Below are 13,642 nucleotides of genomic sequence, written 5' to 3'. Positions count from 1 at the left end.
AACAAATGTGTTCCATTTTTATACTTGCACTGTTTCCTGTGAGAGAACATTTTCCAGTCCACTTCCAAAAAGCAACAGCCTGAGCAGAACTTTTGACTGGGCAGCAATAATACTCTAATGTTGGTATATTATAATAGGGATCAGCTGCTTCAGAAGCTGGAAAATTACTTTTATAGCACTTTTGTCTCTGCAAATGTGTGTCTTTTCAGTTCAGCGCCAAAGGGAAATGGTCTGAATAGAAGAACTTACTGTGTGTTGGACTCGCTGGTTCCAGAGCTACTTTTGTGGCTTTTGGTATTTCTCCAAGACTCTGTTCTAGGCGGATTTTCACTTTTTTCCCCCCCGCCTGTGTGTCTAATGTTAGCCCCAGACATACGCACGCTGTTTACATCATAATGCAAAGAACAGCAGTGAGTCAAAACTGTTCCAACACTCCAATCTGTCCCGAAGGCCCCTTTTTTTTAACACTCAAAACATTCAGTTTCCTTAGTTGCTGAACTCCAGGCAGGAGACTGTTGTCGGGCAGAGCCAAGCAAAGCCGTCCGTCAACATTAGCACTGGGAGCCACAGAAAGCCTTTAGCTGCAAGAATAGCTGTAGCGACACACTACACCTTTGTGAACCCGCAAGGCACTTCGAAAGCGACCCGCCATAAACAAGAGGCAGCTTTGAATGATGAAATAATATCAGGTTCATTGGAAGACCGTAAAAGTCACATCCTCTTGAAATTGTGGAAGCTCAGCACCTATTAAATGCTTTTCAACCTCAAATGTATTTAAGTAGAGCCAAATATTGCTTCATGTTCGAAAGCCACGTGAAAGTGATGTTTTTGTTTCATGTATGTCTTTGATTTGGATGTGTTCTGTTGTGAAATCACTTATCCTGACGCAGAAATATTTAGTCCATGGTTAAAATGAAACTCATTTGCGCGAGCAAGAGAACTTATTCCTTTGTTACCTGTCCTCAAATCTGTTTCGGGATGTCTGGGTGTCACATACCGACATAATCAAACACAACTGTATCGGGTTGTTCGTGCGAATATGGTAACAATCTCGGGTTTTAGAGGAATAGGCAACAAACACCAACGAAGGACTGAAGTTTGGAAAGTATGAGAACAACAACCACAAACTTTGTTCTTCCTCCATTTGTTCTGGATTTAGTAGAATCTCGTAGAGGTTGTAACGTTGTACTAGATAGAATGTCTGTGACCACATACAGCACGTGTTCCGTTGTGAAATAATATAGTAGAATCCTTCTTTCTGGAATTACTGCTGTTCTCACGCAGTTTCACAAAGTCCACTGAGGTTTTGTTTTCAACGCAATCTTGATTTAGAACACGTTTGCAGTGTAGGGTTTCACGTTGTTTGTTGAAAACGGGGAAATAGAATACTTTTTTTGCACAGATCGTCTGATAAAAATCGATAATTACACGCTTTATTTTGTTTAAAGCCCCTGACGCATCAATCAAAGCATCAAAATGACAACTAAAGCTCACAAGCGTTATCTAACATGATTTTTATAGGACAACAAGAAACACATGAGAACACAATGTGCTTCCTCAACACATAAACTGTTGACTAACCTGCATGACACGTCTACATCTGCAACTCATCCTAGTCTGACTTCTTCTTCAGCTAAAATTGTGTAAACTCATTGCCAAAATATGACGCCTGCTTTTGTTTAAAAAAATGTTCTGGGAAAACTTTTTGTATTATATTTGGCCCAAAAAATATCAGCCAACTTGACTCCAAATGTTCCCAGCTTTATGTCAAAGATCAGTTTCCTTGTTTGGGGAAGAAGGAAGGAGAAAAATGGTTAGGTAATGTGGACTAATGTGGTAAACCGGAGCTTTTACTGATATGTCTGCTGAACATGTCTCTTAGTACATTTGTACTTGGCACTCTATGTACAAACTTCCTGTGATTTAAAGTATATTTTTTTTACAATGACAATGAAAATCTGATTTATAGTGGTCGATGAGAAGCCCCAGTCGGGTGGGCTCCTGTGAAAGCCCAGCGCCGGGCAGCTGGTGTTTGTTTTTAATTAGGACAGAGGATCTAGCAGAAAATGACCACCAGTTTAATAGAAAAGAGGCTTTGTTCCAAATATTACTGGTTAATATGTGACTTTGTGTGTGCTTTTTTAGACTTTGGTTAAGTTCAAGGGAGTTCATTAACTCTACATAAATATTGCATTAATCACAAGAATGAACAAAGAGATAATTCACGTTTTCAAACACTTCTTTGAGACTCGGAATGTCCATTGCCAGATCCAGTGGCAGTCTGCACCAGAAACAGTATTCAATCTTTTTAACTGCAGAACGACATTTTTCAGAAAGAAAAAAAGGTCCAAGCCAGCAGTTCTCCAACTGCCAATCTGGCACTCACCCACATGTGAGGGGGAATACGGGTGAGAGAGTGAGAATGTGAAAAAGGATGAGCACAGTGATGCGTAAAAGGGACTTTCCATTTGTCAAAGTGAGAACCAGCTGTGGCTCTGAGCCTACTGTACACTGGGACAAAGGCTGCTACTGTTCTGTGGTCTTCAGCATCACCAGCAGCATCTGCATACATGCCATCATGATAACAGTGTCAAACCTAATGAAGTGCTCTTCATAGGTAAGTGTAAAAACACAAAACAGGGACTGTTGTGCAGAAGCCAGTCTCAGGGAGGATTTCACGTTATGCATCGCACCTGAGCAAAAAATGTCATGATAACGTCATCTTAATGCATGTGCAGCATCATTATTATACTTTTCTACCTTTGTCAAATTACTGACTCACACCAACACTGTGGTTCCGTAAGTTTGTAATTATTTATTTCTGAGGATATACTTGAAAAAAATGTGTATGTGAAACTTGCCAAAACAGGAACAGGCAGGTGTTACGTCGCTTTAAGAATGGATGCAAAATTAATTTTCAGTATCTGTTTCACACATGTTCCCAGCAGTGGCGTCAACACCCAGTCCAACTTAGACTAGGTGTTTTTTTTTCAGACGGCTTGGTCACAGTTGACACTTGAGGGCCACAGTGGCTGCTGCCCCTCCTTTGCTCTGGGCACGAGTGTTCTCGTGTGTCGTGCCATCACACATGTCGGCCGGCTTCTCAGCATGTGCAAACACATAAATCCACACACATCAGACTCAAGGGAATGCAAACAGCACTGACCTGCATTACTCCTTATCTCGTCCTGTCTGTCTCGTCCACTCTGGCCTCTAGAAACATTTAACCTCACTAAACCTCCTCAAATGGCTCACTGTTCCGCTGTCCCTGGCAGGATAAAAAAAAGAAAACCAAGAAATAGCTACAACTTCACAGTCCATACCATAAGAAAGAGTAAATCATTTTCAGGATAGAATTTGATGATTTTTTCCAGCTATTAATGAAAGAATCCCAATGGAAATGAATGAGTCAGTGGTCTTCAGCTGTTGCTTCTGTGGTAATAATATTCCACTGTGTCAGAGCAACAGACACACAACATGTTGGTGCAGAGAAGATCCTCACCGTGACACTGGACCCTGGAGGTGGTGGTCCATGAGTCAGTGAGTCTCAGCCAACATAAACACTACACATTGTCAAGGAGGATCCCCTTTCAGCTTCAGGCACAGCTGAAATCTACTTTTTACGTTTTTATTTCAAAGAGAACAAAATGAAAACTGAGAAATCCGGGTGCCTTTACTGTAGCTGGGAGCCAATACGGATTCATTTCCACTTATCCCCTGAACTGAAAATAACCAAGTTGGAAAAACGCAAGCTGCCAGTCCTGTCTGTGTCCTTTGGCAGTGAACTTTGTCCATGAAAAAGCAACAGAGCGGTGAAACTATAGTATGTCTCAAAGGTACTATTGTTTCTACAGCTATACATACATATTACTGTTATAGCTTTTAAAGTGAACGTATGTATTAAAGCACAAAGGTAAAAGGAAGGAACCTGTATTAGTTTGTTCAAAACTAATATTGACTTCTGGGCTGCTGGTAATTTTGACTCATGTGTTTGGCTTTAAACTGTCCCTATTTGCTAAGCAAATATTGAAAGCAAGAGAGCAGGATCCAAGATGGCAATACAAACATGACAAAAAACAAAGTTAATTAAAAAACAACCAAACAAAACTCTTTATTTACTGTTTAACACTGTGATATTTTGGGCACAGTGCAGTATGCAGTAAACATATTTCATTTTTGAGCATATAGTAAATAGTGCATAAAAACAAGTCTTTAAAAGACCTGTACTTGATTTGAATTTAATTTGCTTAAGGCTAAATTTAGCAGTGTGTTGTAAATTCATATACTAGAGAGAAAAAATGGGACTGAAAGACGTCCAATCAGGGCCAAGTTCACAAAGAATCATGGGAAAACAAGTGCTTGACAGTTTCCTAGGCAGTCGACTCATTTAATGAGTGAAATAAAAACACAAAGTGAGCGGAGATCGAAGGAAATCATTCGCAAACAACTACATGATACTATCTGTGGGCGGGGCTAACGGTTAAATCTGAAACATGTTTCTGACTCATGGTTCAAAATCAAGTACAGATCCTTTAACGCTGACCTCACGTGACCCACTACAGACACTAGACTAGACGCTGCTTTTTCATTACTGCAGCTCATATTATACAATTAGAGAAGGGTTTACTGGGAGGATCCATCTTTTCTGTATCGATATATCGCACTTCAAATCGTGCTATCGTTTCACTGTGTGGGCCAGTTTGATGGGATAGAGACGTGTTCACACTTTAAGAGATTAGACTGTGTTGGTTTTAGGCAAACATTACAGCCTATAAAACCTGCTTTTATCATCGCCGTCATTCCGGCCTCCATTTTGTTGGCTGCGAACAAAGGCCTTTCAGTGCCAGGCAGATGCACCCATAAAGCACATGCCTACGGCTTCAATAAATCTGTCCCCACTTTCTCCTTAGCATGCTTTGACTTCACCCGCTTTCCATGTCTCCTGCTCACAAGTGACTGCACAAGAAACACAAATACAACATGGGCCACATCGGTGAGTCTGTGGCGGACAGGTTGTGACAGTCCAGCAGCTGCTTGTTCCAAACCAGCCACCGCAAATGTAATGACGGACAAAAACCGGTTGCATGAAACCTTAGTGTCTCTCGAGGGGATTGTTGATAGCTTGTACAGCTACGGAAAAGGGATCAGGGGGGAGACACTCACAGTTTGGCCTTTCATTTCTGCCATCTGAGAGCAGCTGCCCAAAGAGGGGCCAGTTGCTGAGCAGATAAAGCTCTCAGGCGTAGAACAGGGGGCATAAACACTGAGCAGAGGTTGCGCTTAGAAGCTTTGATGGTTGTGATGTGCGCATTGCTTCAGCAGTGGTGGTCTTATCTGAAGTGGCCTCACACTGACCCCCCTGTGTTAAAAATGGATAACAAACAGGAGACACTTGCCGCTCAGTGACATTTGTAAGATTCCTCTGTGGTCTCGGGTGCAAAGATTTATGGCAGAAACAACAGCGAACGTGTGTCTTAAGAGGTGCTAGTGGAGCCTAAACTTACTTTAGCCAGTCAAACCCTACAGACCATTTCCACACACTTCCAATGGAGGGAAATGGTTTTATGATTGTTTCTGAACTGACCACTGCAAGTTCTGTGCATGTTCTGGCAAAAAAACAACAACATTATCTTTGCGACTGTGGGTTTCTTTAAATTCTTGATTGACTAAAGGCATGACCTGTGACCTGTTTAGTGGGAGGCACTAGTTAGTATCTCTATGACCATGCATCACTAAAAAGGCAGATTAATTTACTTTGAAAACATCTGTTACCTCACTCCATGCTGCTTCCTCCTATAAAAGAATAATTCGTCGACTACAAAAGGGTTCAGGTCAACTACATCAGTGACAGATTAATCCTTGCATACTCTTTTTACATACTTGTGCCTTTTTAAAACATGTAACCCATGTATTCCCTCGTTTAAGTCCAGTCCAGGCATTTTACAGGAAGATAGAACTAATGCACTGGCCTGCTGTATCAAAGTGATTTATGTCCAGTGGCAAACATTTATTTCTTCTGATTATCCAGAGTGGCCCTGTTTGTGAATAGCCTGTGTACGAATTGTGCTCTACAGATAAACTTCCCTTGCGTCTGCTAAAACAACAGTATAGAACAGTGTTTCTCAGTATCTTTGGGTGGTATTCGTGGAGTCCTAATGCCTTCAATTATCTGCTGAATTTATATTAAATTGTATCCACCTTTTCGGCTTAGTCTTACATGTTTATAATTAGTGATTGTGTAGACCTATTGTAGACATATCTTAAGCCTAATTTAGACTTTAAATTGACCTGTACTTCAGCCTGGTGGCACTCAGAAGGCCAAATATTTTCTTAGTTGGCAGTACTTAGAAGAAAAAGCTCTCTCTTCAGGAACAAGGGCTGTTACATTTGGAGACATGTGTCCCGCTGTACAGTAATCATAAGTGAGCTAGTTACTGCACTGGGCAGTATTAAAATATTATTCACATATATATCACTTTTGATCACACTTTTCTTGTCACATCTTCCTTAGTGTGAACTGAGGCACAAACTTGGCACTAATTCCTCTGTGACAGTGAACTTTCCTCCCTCACACCTTTCTAAAAATAGTGCCCACTAATCCTCAAGTCGCCTCAGAGTAGCACCATACATTATGATAAGGCGTTCTCACACCAACCATCGCTCTGGCAACCAACCGGCCATGTTAAAGCAGGCCGTTATATGGATAAATTGCCTTCACAGTGTTATGGGACTGACAGGAGTCCAGATATGAGATATGCAGGCACATCTGGGCTGCGGTGCTGCACCCTCTGCTGGGGAGTCCACAGCTCATAACAGCAGGCTCTGTGTGACCCACACCAAGCTCGCCAACACAGTGTGAGGCCAACAGGAGGAAACAACTCTATAGTGACAAAGAAAGGGGATGTTCATGGTATTTCATGGTTTAACTATAAAGCTACTCATACCATTAATCTTCCTTTAACCAAACCGTAATAGTTAATGTTTTAATTGTGAGCTCAGTCCCTCCCAGTGCCCGTAGCCAGTGGTAAGCTGTTCTTTGCCTACGCAGTAATGGAATCGTGATTATTTAACTTTCTAAAGCCAGACAATGTGAGAAAAGTTTTTTTTTTTTTTTATTAAAGCTGTTCTCAATGAGCTAAATAGAAATGATTGTAGCTTTGTGTCTCAAACTCAGGCCATAAAAACTCTGATCCAACTATGACTGAACTTTGTGCATAATAAGTCAATAGAATGCTCATACAAAAGTGTACAATGTATAATATTATCATTATTCCTAATGCAAGTGTTATAAATTAACCCTCACAATTCAAACACGGCCAGTAGTAAGACGTTTATATCAAGTTGTGCTGAGTGCTATGGCATGTCAGGGCATTTGGTTAAGGTAACTTAAATCTTTGTTGAAACCACTTCAGCTGCTTGGAGGCCTGGGACACTGGGGGAGTGCCAGGCCGCCCATAACTCCCAGAAAACAGAGGAGCAGGGAGCAGGCAGAGTTGCATGAGCCCCCTGGAGAGAGCTCGTAAAAGGAGACTTCAAGTGAAACTGATAGTGGAGCTATCTGCACCCTTTACCTACCACTGTGATGGCCTTTAGTAGGGACTCTAAAACTGTTGCTCTGTAGTTAGCGTGCACTGTCCTCTAGGACAGTCTTGAACTTCCTCTAAGCACTTCAACGTGCTGCAATGGTTAACAAGCGGGACTCTGGGAAAACGCCCCCAAACAAAGATTTTGTAATCGATGTCTGTGTCTGTTTTAGATTCATAAACCTGAGAGGGAACAACATCAATAAATGAAGAACATCTGTTTGAATGTTTGAACTAAGTTGAAAATGCATAAAAATATAAGACAAGATGGTCAGACTGGTCTGCTCGTCTTTAATAGAACTTAGTTCTCCAACTGACTCTGGACACACATTAAAATATCTTTAGACCATATACACGCATCTTCCTTTCCATTATTATTCTGTGGAACTGCAGTGAAAATGAGTTACACAAGAGTGAAGAAACAGCCTGTTTTATGTCATAAATGTGAATTTACATTCCACAAAGTGAGTTACACATCTGAATTCATTTCTGGTATTTTCTTGGTTTAATATTTCAGTGCGATAAAGCTTTTTACACACCAGTGGGCTTAAATCACAAAAATACTCAGTATGGTTACAAAAAAAACTTGTGTACAACATGATTCTATTTACACTTCCCTCATCTGTCTGGTACAAAGGTCATTTACATTTATTCACAAAATGAACCCAGTTAACTCTCTGACATGTTCCGCTCGAAGGAATAATACCTCAGGTTTTTGTGTTTAGTGTACACTTAATGAGAGTGAAAGGTGCCGTATCCATGCCACAAGCATTCATTCCGTTGTGATGCATCTCATTCTCTTTCATTTGCACTCGGCTCTCTGGTCCCAGAGAAGGCATGTTTCTGTGTCAAAGTGTCGATAGGCACAGGTCACAGGACGTCCCGTGTGAGCACACAAAGGGCACGGAACAGGTCGAGGCATTAGGTGGACCACACTTCAGGACCACACTTCAGCACCACAGTACGGTCACAGCACCTCTGTGGAGAAAGCACGGGTCAGAGGTCAGATCAATAGGCTAAACAAACTTTGAAGACACATACTTTGTGTTTAGAGCAACACAACACAGAAAAAACAGTCCAATATTATTATTAGACCATTTGGAGTGATTTTTTGTGATGAATAACAGTCGGACACTGGCTTTGATGGGATATACTTCTGGCACCAACATTCAGTGTTTGCTTTAAATATGATTTATGACATTAGCTTGTCTACAGGCTAACAGGTGACGGCTAAGATTTAGCAGGAAGGGTGAGAGTATGGTGCTGCTGACGCTGCCACTCGGTGGGACATTTGTGTGGATTCATATGGTGCGTAATTACTGTGGGGTCGTATTCCCGACCCTTGGCTGCAGAGCACTAGTGGAGTCTCCTCATCACCTCGGCCATTCTAGGAATTCCCAGTTTGGCCATTGGCCCGGGTTAGTGGGGCTGCTGAGTAAAAGCTGTCATCAGCACCAAGATATCTGCCTCATCCTCTTTCCCTGCAATATTATGTGAAGCTTTTTGTGTAGACGCCAAGAGTCCTCAGGGGGTGTAGCACTCACAAGGGTGACAACCTGCAAGATGCACTATAACTCCTGGTCCTGTAATGTGAACACAAGTATTAAACCAGTCCAGATCAGCAGATCTTAACGGCACGGTGGAATATGGAGCAGATTTAATTGGGTTTTCCAGATTCATGCCTAATGTTTTAAAGGGCCTGTACCTGATTTCAAACCATGAGTCAGTCAGCATGTTTTAGTTTCAACCGTTAGCCCCCGCCCACATGCTCAGTCATTTCTGCCGCCATGATATTGCGCCATGACTCAGGAAGTCTCATGCAGTAGTTTCTATATTGTGGGACTTTTCTTTGACCCGCAGAACCCCACCTGTCACATGTTGAGGTTTCATGACGCTTGCTTTTTTCAAGAAGGACTCGTCACTGTCGAAGGCCAGGATAGGTTTGGTGACGAGGCCGCTCTCAGATTTCTCAAGCCCTCCATTGGTTGAGTTTCCGTGATTAGTCAGTTGAATAATATCTTCTAAATTTGCAGAATCGGCTTTAGTAGTCAGGCCATTTTCTTGCCGAGTAGGCTGGACTCCATTCACCACTTTGACTGGAGTGCTAAAAAGAGAAAAGCATGGTTATGTTATTCTCGACAGGAGCAAAATGAATGAGTTATAATACTGAAGAATAATATAACATTGAACTTTGTTAATTCTACTTTTATGTATTTGTGCTTTATCTGATGTCCATTTTCAACCATAAACATCTGTTTTGTTATTTATGTATGTGAGATAAATCATATAAGTGTCCGTACAGTGTATTGACATTCAAACATACTGCAATCCTGCATAAAACATCCTATATAATTATTAGTATTTCCTTTTCATAACTACGTGACAATAAAATGCCTGGCCCTGTTTTTAATATATATAATTTTGATCTTTCTACAATCTCAAGATCTCTTCTAGCTTTATTTGTTAACATTAGAGAAAACCCAGTGAGAGCTTTACTTTTCCATTGAGGTTTGAACCAAAGCAGGAGTCTTGACTGGATTTGGGTTTCATGGCGGATTATTAGTCACGGTGATGTAGGGCTGTACAATTCAAACACTAAGAAGCAGCGTGTACCTTTCCGGCTCTGAAATCCGTCCATTCTCAGTCTGGTGTTTGGCCACATTCACTTCCGTCCTCGGCTCTGTAGATGCTATAAAAATATACAGAATGTAAAAAAAATATGCTTCCACACTGTACTTTTTGAATGTTCCTTTGTGTTTGATTGTCCTGGAGGCCCCTTGACTCAGGGTACATGTGGTTAAGGCACAGCTCCACCCCCCGAACTAGAATTGAGGCCAACTTTTAGACGGTTTACCACATCACAGCCGGCCTAATGTCTCTCTGCATTTGTGGGCTTTGCTACAACCGGCATTTATTTCAGATCACCCACATTTCAGCAGCCTACTGCACAGGACAAAGACACTTGGAAGGGGATTTATCGCAACATCAGCAGTTTAAAATACTAGGAAGATAATCGATATTCAGCTGAAGTCCACATAAAAGAGTTACTTTTAACAAACTTATGGTAACATCCTGTGTTTGAGTTCAAGTCCCCGACCAAAATGTCAGTTCTTTATCAAGATCGACATTTATTGCGCTTATAGTTCTCAAAGATTTCTTAATGTGATACTTTAACCTTTTTGCTCCGGTATCTGTACTTGTACTTAAGTAACAAATATGAGTACTTGTTCCACCACTGATTACATGGCGTAGAGTAGTGATCAATGCTCTGGATGAGAGGCAGAACATGTCTCCCACAGTTTGGCCAAAAAGCACACATGGGTTCTATTGTGGATGGGACAGAAGAGCTCTATGTGCAGCTGGACAGGAAATGAGGGAGAAATATAATTCAATAACTTTATTATGCCCAGAGTGTTTGTCTCACACAACAACTCAATGAATACCTAGAGGAGAACTGTTTATCCACACACACATGGAAGAAATCAGAAGCCACTCAACACACAGTAAGTGTTGGACAAATGGCAGAACATTGGAGATTTCTCGTCTCCCCATTTTTTAATTTTTTTTTGCATACAGCAGAGTCTGTTAGAGGCATTGTGAGCCAATCAGGTTACAGCAGTGGCTTGAATGAAGGCAATTACAGGAAACAATTTAGGAAGATTAAAGGCTTGAGCAGAATGCAGAGTGAAGCGCTTACCTTTGCTACTCTCTGCCTCCTTGTTAGCAGCAGCTGCGGGTGACTTTGACTGCAAAAGGGAGGTCCATAATACAGTTATTCATAAAAATGCATTATTGAATGTTGAGTAAAATGTCAGATAAACACTCACCTTGTCACCTCCCTCCGTTTTACGCGTCCTCTTCATGATCTCCTCCAGACGCTGCAAAAATGACACAAGAAAAGTCGATTTGTTAAACATGGTGAAATCATTCAAGGGAAGCTATGGGGTTTTTGAACAATACTTACAGGTATCGATTTTACGTTTTTAAAATCCACAGTAAGGCCCATACATGTTCATTATTGTAAAGTTAACGTTTCACCCTTTCACCAAATAACAACAAAATATGTTAACCCGGGATATAAAATAGATTGTGCGAACATAGAGTCATGTTTCAGCCTAATTCATCTTCTATTTAAATCTTTACTCATTCGTCTGCTGTATGCCTTACCACTTGCAAGTGACAAATTTATCTGTTCAAAAAGACAAATCTGATGCACTGAGGACAAACTGGGCATGAATATTGGTGCCAAATATCCAACCGATACAGATATATCACCTGTACCGATAAATTATGCATTAAATTCAAGCCAATCTGTAGCAAAAGATTGGATTTTAGATTAACTAAACCGGTTCCTGAATATTTGAATATAGTGTGCTTCACACGCTTCATTTACATGCAAGAGGAACACCATTTTGACAAAACATGACATTTGATTTAGGACACAAGTGCAGCTGCCACTCATAAAAGAAAAGCATTTTTAAAATCCACGTCATTCAGCCACCCAACAGTCATTTCTGTGTCATTTAGTCTGTTATATAAAACTTGAGCTGCAGTATTGACTTGCTGGCTCCATATTTTGCAGACATGATAACCAGGACCTAAGTAAGTCAGTAAATATTTGGGCAGAGGACGTGCTGTTCTAGCGAGCTGATTCCAGCACAGAGCCAAACTGTGGTTGGCGGAGCTAGGCCTGGCACGCTCGATAAGACTCTTTTTTACACAGGGAGGGAAAATGAGAGGAGGGGAAAGAATGGTTGGGTGAGCTTTGAAGGAGATGGTCACCAAGCTAAAGGAATCAGCACTGAGAGACTTCCATTATGGCTGTTTATTTATAGTTTGATGTTGACTCTTAATACCCTATTAAATGATGGCATGCAGACAGCTCATCCTGGATAAGCTAAATACATCATTCGTCTTGGTTTCAGGGACAAGTGGCTGTCCTGTTGAGCCATGGAAAGAGCCGGACCAGAACTTAATACTTCCACTCAAGGCTTGTAAACTACAGCATTCAGTTTGGATATCGAATTCTGTGCCCTGACTTAGAACCGCTCAGACTGACTGTGCTTTAGACTTAATAATGGATACAAAACCAGAACCGGTGGCCAAAGTGTGCCATACCTTTTTCCTCTCCAGTCTTTCCTGCTCCTCCTTCTGGAAGTGCTTGTCTCTCTCCAGTCGCTGCTTCTCCGCCTCCTCACGGGCTCGAGCCTCGGCCTCCTCCTTCTGAAAGCACACAAAAATCCAACCACAGCATTGTAATTCCGGCAGACTGGGAAAAAAACCTTTGCCAAAATAGCATGCCTTTTACATAACATGGGTGTGGCAGAGCTCCTGTGGTTCAGCTATTGTTACTGCGCTTGCCTCGAGTATTTGCATTGAAATGTGCTATTTTTGACATCCTTTGATTGAAAACACCACACTTGGCTTAAACAGATGAGTGAGCATGTCAAGTGAGTTTCTTGATCACGAATGTCAGTTTTGCAATGGACCACCAGGGGGCAGCAGAGAGTAAATACTGAAAATCAGACCGCTGCAAAAATGAAGCAATAATACTACTTAAAAATGCAGACAGGGCCCAGAATATTATTGGTCAAAAAAAGCTTGGAAATGACCGGCATAAATGCTGAGTTAAAATAGCTCCTGCCTCTAATCTGAGTTAAAGATAGGAGCAGTGGCCTTGTCTTGACCTATAGCAGATATGTGCAGACACTGTCATTCCACATGTGACACGGTGCAGTGGATAATAGTGTTACTGGCTTTATTGATTAGGGGCACGCTATCAAGGAAATGAATCAAAGAAAGGACACCATAATGTAGTCATCGAACTAATAAACAACCAATGATAAACTAGTTTGATTCACAGAAAAAGACATACTTGTTTCTGAAGCCGTATGTTCTCCTCCTGCTCGGCTTTGGCCTTCTCCTGTGCCTCCTTCTCCTGCTCTAGACGCAGTTCTTCATCCCTCTTACGTTGCTCCTCAGCCATGGCTCTGGCCTCCTCCTCCCGACGCTGCCGCTCCTCTGCTTCACGCGCTAATCGCTCTTCTCGCTCAATCCTA

At 41.5% G+C, this 13,642-nt stretch overlaps 2 protein-coding genes across 3 annotated transcripts in view; one reads left to right on the top strand and one right to left on the bottom strand.

The window, feature by feature from the left end:
• Positions 1-2,107, top strand: part of LOC140374132 (uncharacterized) — a 181,185-nt gene extending 179,078 nt beyond the window's left edge. Inside the window, exon 4 of the transcript XR_011929069.1 lies at positions 2,093-2,107. The gene's annotated coding sequence lies outside the window, so the exon portion shown is untranslated. The remainder of the gene's footprint in view (positions 1-2,092) is intronic.
• A 5,747-nt stretch (positions 2,108-7,854) lies between these two features.
• The window catches only part of map7d1a (MAP7 domain containing 1a), a 30,885-nt gene continuing 25,097 nt past the window's right edge, over positions 7,855-13,642 (bottom strand). For both annotated transcript variants that reach the window (XM_072460935.1, XM_072460936.1), the window contains 7 exons: positions 13,459-13,639; positions 12,702-12,806; positions 11,411-11,461; positions 11,281-11,329; positions 10,197-10,272; positions 9,452-9,687; positions 7,855-8,561 (listed from right to left, as the gene is read on the bottom strand). In XM_072460935.1, the coding sequence (XP_072317036.1) occupies positions 8,551-8,561; positions 9,452-9,687; positions 10,197-10,272; positions 11,281-11,329; positions 11,411-11,461; positions 12,702-12,806; positions 13,459-13,639 (709 nt within the window). In that variant the 3' untranslated portion in view covers positions 7,855-8,550. The remainder of the gene's footprint in view (positions 8,562-9,451; positions 9,688-10,196; positions 10,273-11,280; positions 11,330-11,410; positions 11,462-12,701; positions 12,807-13,458; positions 13,640-13,642) is intronic.

The sequence above is a fragment of the Eucyclogobius newberryi genome, unplaced genomic scaffold (genome assembly GCF_026437365.1).
Source record: "Eucyclogobius newberryi isolate DKJ021-1_F unplaced genomic scaffold, fEucNew1.0.hap1 SCAF_3, whole genome shotgun sequence".
In the NCBI taxonomy this organism is placed as follows: Eukaryota; Metazoa; Chordata; class Actinopteri; order Gobiiformes; family Gobiidae; genus Eucyclogobius; species Eucyclogobius newberryi.
Note: the sequence above shows the minus strand (reverse complement) of the source record. Positions and strands in the feature narration are given on the sequence as shown.